This window comes from Leptopilina heterotoma, unplaced genomic scaffold, assembly GCF_015476425.1.
Source record: "Leptopilina heterotoma isolate Lh14 unplaced genomic scaffold, ASM1547642v1 Lhet_128, whole genome shotgun sequence".
Taxonomy (NCBI): domain Eukaryota; kingdom Metazoa; phylum Arthropoda; class Insecta; order Hymenoptera; family Figitidae; genus Leptopilina; species Leptopilina heterotoma.
The window spans coordinates 348756-356173 of record NW_025110846.1 but is presented as its reverse complement, the minus strand read 5'-3'; the positions used below and the strand labels follow the sequence as shown (position 1 = coordinate 356173).

The 7418-nt window shown below is 26.5% G+C and overlaps 2 protein-coding genes across 2 annotated transcripts in view; one reads left to right on the top strand and one right to left on the bottom strand.

Annotated features, from left to right (window-relative positions):
• Positions 1-6464, bottom strand: part of LOC122512819 (larval cuticle protein A2B-like) — a 95060-nt gene extending 88596 nt beyond the window's left edge. Inside the window, exons 1-3 of the mRNA XM_043628898.1 lie at positions 6324-6464; positions 6001-6115; positions 1154-1355 (exon numbers count right to left, since the gene is read on the bottom strand). Coding sequence (XP_043484833.1) covers positions 1154-1196 — 43 coding nt within the window. The 5' untranslated portion in view covers positions 1197-1355; positions 6001-6115; positions 6324-6464. The remainder of the gene's footprint in view (positions 1-1153; positions 1356-6000; positions 6116-6323) is intronic.
• Positions 1882-6242, top strand: LOC122512815 (asparagine synthetase domain-containing protein 1). Its single transcript, XM_043628893.1, has 4 exons — positions 1882-2039; positions 2214-3311; positions 5308-5714; positions 5803-6242. Exons 1-4 carry the CDS (start codon positions 1983-1985, stop codon positions 5975-5977), a joined length of 1737 nt encoding a protein of 578 aa, XP_043484828.1. The 5' UTR covers positions 1882-1982; the 3' UTR covers positions 5978-6242.
• Positions 6465-7418: the final 954 nt, after the last annotated feature.

Here is a 7418-nt window from a genome sequence, read left to right as displayed (position 1 = left end):
AAATATTAAATATAAAAGAAATATAAATTCACTGGTACTCTTTGTAGCAGTGACAGTACCAGGAACCACTGGTACCTAGTGGTTGGAACACTCACACAAAAAAAAATCCCGATTTCCCTACCTACCACAAAAATAAATCGAAAATAATTCTCCTTCATACAAAAAAAGTTATTCCTACCTACCCCCTGTCTACATAATTTAAACCTATTTTTTAATTTCACAAACACTCATCAACACTCCACGATTCTCTCACATTCCGCCCCGGTGCATTAAACCTAAACTAGGGATAAAGGGGCACGTTAGGCTCCCATACGTCCCGGGACGCATCCGACACCTGAGCTCAAAAATATACAAATTGCTGAAAAGAAACATTTTTCATTTATTTAAAAAAAAATTATCAAAAATAAAAGATTTAATTCTTAAATTTCAAATGCATTAACTATTAACTTCAAAAAATTTATGAAAATTGATACCAAAAAATTGAAAAAAGCTACAATTGATAACTTGAAAATTTTAAACTTTTTTTTTTAATTTTAAAATTTATTTATTTTAAAAAATTTTAAATGCAAGAAATTAAAATAAAAAAATTAAATTAAATTAAAATTATTTATTAAATTAAATTTATTTCTTAATATCATTATTTTTCAAAAGAGAAACAAAGACTTTGCAAGGAAAAAAAGTTATAATATAAATCAAGGAAGAAAAATTACATAAAACATGAAAATAATGAAAAAGCAAAACATGAAATACAAGATATAAAAATATATGAATAAAAGCATTGACAAAAATATTAATTTGTACAATAATTACGTAATAACAATAATTTATTATTAATACATGATGCGTAATAATAATAATTTGTTAATAATACGTAACAGCAAAAATAGTACAAAATAATAAATTTTGACAATGGTGTCACTATGTTGTTCAGATTCCTTCCCTGTTTTTTAAAATAATACTTCGATTCTCAAATTATTATTAACTTCAAATTACTATTAGTTTCAAAATATTTACAATTATTTTTCAAATTTAAAATTCAAACTAAAAGTCATCAAATTTAATTTTCAATTTTTCAATTAATTATAAAGCAAAAAGTAATTTTTAACAGGGAAGGAGTTAAATTAGAAAAAGATTTTCATTTTACTCATCAGACCTTGAATTCCACGTTGGTGGTTGAATACCTTTTGTTGTACCATTGCGTCTCCTTTTCGTTGTGAAACTCTCGAAGAACACTTCTCGGTGAATTCCTTTTGCGAAGTCTGGGAATATTTTTCTTCGAACTTCTTTCTTCTTTCACATCCTTTCTTTTTTTCTTCAAATTTCCTTCTTCCTTCAGATTGCTTCTTGAGCAAGAACTGTAAAAACCAAAAAAATTACAATTTTTCTAAAACTAACACTACAAGAATTTCTAATTTTTCTAATTATTAAAGTTAAAACAATCAAAAATTAAAATAATAACAATCAAAACACATTGTTATTCCCATTATACTTGGAGGTAGTGTATGATATAAAAAATGTACATCAATAAACAATAATCCAAGTGATTCATTAAAAAAAACTATCAAACACTCAACAACAATTTAAACATTGTTGCAATTTCAAGTAAGTAAATGACAAATTAAATTAAATAATTGACAAATTCGAGTAAATAGTTGACAATTTCAAGTAATTTCAAGTAAATGAAGTAAAAAGTTGACAGTTTCAAATAGATAGTTACCAGAGTCGAAAATAACTAGATTGAATTGCAACAATTGCAAAAACAAATGTCCTAACCTGGCGGAAGCTAAAGGTTCACTCACAGAACGATACTAAGCGCAGAAAAGAGTAAGAGAAAGAGAGACGGTTACATGCGTCTACCTCTCTCACATCTGAGAATTCCACGTGTTTGTCTTTGAGGTTAGATTCTGTGACAGTTTCGAATTTTGCTTCTGCTCTGTTTACCTTTCGTTTGTTTACACATTTCATTTAATTTCAAAATAAAAATGTGTGGTATTTTTTGCTGTTTACATAATTCTCAAAGTGATGAATTACCACTCGAGGTACGATAGAAATTTTATTAATATTTCTAAATATATTTCTTATATTTATAGCAAAATTTATCAAAAATTATTTGCCAGCAGGGCCAGTAGTAATGTCAGTAATAATAACAAATATTCAGTAATCTATAATTAATCGCATTATATAAAAATCCATAAATTAATCAACTGTTTCAGTGGAATATTTGTAAAGAAAGAATTTCTTCCCGAGGTCCAGATAGTTTATGCGAAAAACAAATTAAATTATCAGAGAAACATTGCCTTCATTTTGCTGCTAGTATTTTATGGACTCAAGGTTCCCAAATGACAATCCAACCTTGCGTGGATGAGGATGATAATATTCTTCTCTGGAATGGAGACGTTTTCTCTGGAAATTCAAATGACAATACAGAAAGTGACACAACATTTATCCTGCGATCGTTTAAATCACTAAACATCGTCCCTACTCTCAAATTAATAAAAGGACCCTACAGTTTCGTATATTTCAACAAATCCCAAAAAATTCTTTATTTTTCTCGCGATCTATTTGGGCGACACAGTTTACTTCTAAATTTCAATTCCATAAATAGTTCCTTAACTTTCACATCGGTGACTAGAAGAAAATTCGAAAATACACACGAAATACCCGCAATTGGACTTTTTGCTTTAAATTTACAAACTTTCAATCCTTCCAATTTTAGTCTCAGTTGTTTTCCCTGGCGTATGCCAAATGATAGTTTTCACGAACAAATTAGAAAATTAGAAAATCTTCTCAATAGTAGAATACAAATTGAAGATGTAATTTTCCCCTCACGGGAGGAATCTCTAAATTTGGTAAATGTTGACGAAAAATATTTCCATGTCAATGTAGATAGTGAAAAAAGAGAAGACATAATGGACTTGCTTTTAAAAAAGGAAGAAATTTTCCAGAGGATGGAAAAAATCGAAAGACTATTAAAAGCGTCGATTGAAACAAGAATTAAGAAACAACCATCATATTGCAAGAATTGTATAAAATTAATTTTAAGTCAAGAAACTGTCAAATGTACTCACACGAAAATTGGAATTCTCTTCTCGGGTGGATTAGATTCTTCAATTTTGGCTGTACTTGCGGACAATTTCGTTCCAAAGACTGAAAGTATCGACCTCATAAATGTTGCCTTTGAGAAAGTGAATAAAAATCCAAAAAATCAAAATCTAGGAGAAATATACAATGTTCCTGACAGAAAAACCGGTAGACAAAGTCTAGCAGAATTGGAAACAATATGTCCGGACAGAAATTGGAATTTCGTAGAGGTTTGTTTTCATATTTTCATAAAAGACAGAATTTTACTTTAAAATACAGAAAAATTACCCAGGATTGACATAAAAAATTAATTTTGTTTTTTTCTGATTTCCAGACAAAATTTTGAATTTTTCCCTCACCCTAAAGAATATTCTGATTCACTCTCAAAATTATTATTAATTAATTAATTTAATTAATTAAAAATTAATATTATTCAAGAAAATGTTCTACTACATTTATTTACAAAAAAATTTCAAATTCAAACCTTTTTTTAATTCAACAACTTATACGAATAATATTAGAAAACATGAAGATATCAATCATTCCGAGTCTTCGACTCGGAGTGATCGATATCTTCATGTTTTCTAATAATTTAAATTTCCATAAAATTAAAAAAAAAAACATTAAATTATTTACAACAATTTTTAAAAAATCCTTCGCAAGAATTTCATTATTTTCAAAGATAATAAAATTTTTCATAGGATTTCAATTATTTTTAATACAATTTTAAATGAATCCCTCGAAAAATTTAACTATTTTAAAAATTGTTTGCAAGAATTCAATTACATTTTACAAATACTAAAATTCTTCGCTAAAATTCAAATATTTTCAAAATCTGCTATTTCAATACAATTTTTCAAAAGAATTCAATTATTTAAAAAAATGTAATAAAATTCGTTGCAAGAATTCAATTCTTTTACTAAATAATAAAATTCAGAGAATTTCAATTATTAAAAAACAATTTAATAAAATTCGTTGCCAAAATTCAATTGTTTTCTTTAATAATAAAATTCTTCACAGGATTTCAAGTATTAAAAAAAAAAATTTAATAAAATCCGTTGCAAGAATTCAATTATTTTACTAAATAATAAAATGCAGAGAAATTTAATTATTTTTAATTCAATTTTAGGTAAATTCTTTGAAAAATGTAATTAATTTTTAAATTTTTATTAAAATTTTTCGAAAGAAATCAATTATCAATTATTTTTAATAATTATTGCAAAAGTTTCTTAAGAATTTTTAAAACCATTTGTTTATACAATTCAATTTTACGAAATATTATTCGGAAATTCTACAATTAAATATTTAAAAAATAAAAATTTAAAATAATAAGTTTTAAAAAAAATTCAATTCAAATTTTTCAAAAAAATTAATTCTACAGAATTGTAATTTTTAAATCATTTTATTCATTAATCATTGAAATTCATTCTTAAATCAATTTTTATTATAAAATTCTACGAGAATTCAATCATTCAAATATAAAAATAAACAATTTATTGAGTAATTAAATGTTTCTCCAAATTTAATTCTAATAAAGAATTTTGTCAACAAATTTTAAAATTGAATTTTTTTGACGACTTTTAATAAAATTTTTAAAAATAATTACATTTTTCGAGGAATTTGATTAAAATTGTATTAAAAATAATTGATATTCTACAAAAAGTTTTATTATTCATGAAAATAATTGAATCTCTGTAAAAAAATGTATTATTTAGGAAAATAATTGAATTATTGGGAAGAAATTTATAAAAAATTTGTGAAAATAGCTGAATTGCTGTGAAATTTTTATTATTTATGAAAATAATTGAATGTTTGCTAAGAATTTTATCAAAATTTTTTTTAAATAATTGAATTCTTTTGAAAAATTTTATTAAAATAATAGATATTGAAAATCATTGAATTGAGGAAATTTTTTGAAAATAATTGAAATTTTGCCAAGAGTTTTATTAAATTTTTTGAAAATAATTGAATTTTGGAGAAGAATTTTATTAATTTTAAAGATAATTGAAATTTGGACGAGTTTCTTTAAATTTTTGAACATAATTAAATTTCTGATGAGAATTTTATTATTTTTGAAAGTAATTGAATTTCTGCAATCATTTGTAACTTCTCCAAAACTAAATTTTTTCCAGTACTTTAATAAAAATAAAAAGCCAGTCACTAATTCGAATTAGTAGATATTTTTACTAATTCAAATTTAGAGAACACTTTAATTTTTTTTCAAAGGTAAATATATCGCAAGAAGAACTAAACATTCATCGATCATCTCGTATTTCGGATTTAATTTATCCATTGAATACAATTCTCGACGAGAGTTTGGGTTGTGCCCTCTGGTTTGCCAGTCGAGGAATTGGAATTCTAAATGAAGAACCATACGAGTCTCCCTGTCGAATTCTTTTACTGGGCATGGGAGCTGATGAATTATTTGGAGGTTATATGAGGCACAGAACAATTTTAAGACAGAAAGGATGGGAGGCTTTGATCGAGGAATTAAAATTGGAATTAAATAGAATTTCTGATAGAAATTTGGGTCGAGATGACAGAGTGACTTCGGATCATGGAAAGCAGGCACGATTTCCTTATTTGGACGAAAATCTAGTGGAATTTGTTCAAACCATACCTCCATGGGAGAGGTAATTAAAATCTTTTAGAAATTAGAAATTTTTTTCCCTTTTTTTATGTTTATGAAAACTTGTGAATAAATCTTTTTATTTCACCTAGATGCTGTCCAACTGAGAAATTCCCTTGTGGATTGGGAGATAAATTACTTTTAAGATTAGTCGCGAGAAAATTAAATCTCAAGAATGCTGCAAATTTTCCGAAAAGAGCATTTCAATTTGGTTCGCGAATTGCCAATGGCAGGGAAAATGCTAAAGATGTATCAAATAGATTATGAAATTCAGATAAATTTTACTTTACCTGACACAAAAAATCCGTTTCTACAAATTACGATTTAGAATTCGGAAGTTTCCTCCATCCACTTTTTCCATGTATATTTTATTCATATTTGGTAATTCATCAACTGTAGAAATTTCTGGAACAAAAAAAGGGGTGAATTAATTTTCGAAAATTCATTCTTATTTGTTGTGAAATAGTTGTAAATATATGATAAATGTAAATTTTATTGTGAATCTGAAAAAAATATACGTTTTTTATATTTATTTGAAGGTTATGTTTGTGTTACTTTTACGTTAAATACAAGTTTCTGTTTAATTCACTTAATCCCTGAAACATTCACTTACTCGAAAAGAAATAACGAAATAATCCGAAGGGACATAAATAATGACATAATGTATTGAACTATAGTAACAAGAAAATAATTGTTTTGTAAATTATTTATGAAAAAGAACAGAAACTGTTAGTCGAGAAGGTCGAGAAAAAAGGAACAATGGCGTCCGCAGTGCCACCAGTGTGAAGGATATTCGAAGACAACTTCAGAGTATTCTCCAAGTCAGGGTTCAGCCATTACGCGTGACAAAGTTTTTGAGGACATTAATTAAATCCTTATTTTTACTGATTAATATAAAATACTCCCAGCACGAAAATATACTAAAGTCATAAAATTTTCTAAATGAAATATTTTAATACTGTAAAAAAAACACGTAAAATAGTTTTAAAAAACTGTTTTCTATGATCGAAACCCGTAGCGATCGACCCAACCTTGCTTTGAAAGTTTTTTGGGCGGAAATAGGCAAATTTGCATTTTTTTAAATGACGCGATCATTAATGTTATTAAAATACATTATATCAGCTATTATTTATCTGAAGAACAAGAAAAGTTATCAATTTAAATTGAGTTTTTTAACAACGAAAACATCCCTAGATTGAGCTCAACATTTCAACCTTTTGTAAAGATAAAATACATATATTACTCAATTATTACCTGCGCCAGGCTTAAAAAACACTATTTATAATATAATTACACAGAAATTGTAATAAACACTAATTTACTGCGAGAAAAAGGCTAAAATCCACAAAACAACAAAATGCACTTACCTCTTCGAGATCCAAATACGTACTGACGCGCTGCGCGTCCTCTCCACCTTCGTTCCCTTCCAACGACCTCCTATTGGCTGAGCGCAGGCGAATCAGAGAACGCGCTTAGAAAAAAAGTAAAATGGCGCATTCACTCAAATTTCCAGCTTTTTCCGAATGTTCCGAATTAATCGAATTAAAAAAATCCAATCAATATATTGATCAAATTAGAAACTAAAAACTTAATTCAACTTTATTATTAATGTTATTTCTTGGATTTATGTAAATAATTAAACTTAATAAACTGGAAAAAATACCTTTAATATCACACCTTCCCAACTCTGGCTATGCTTAAAGTGCAA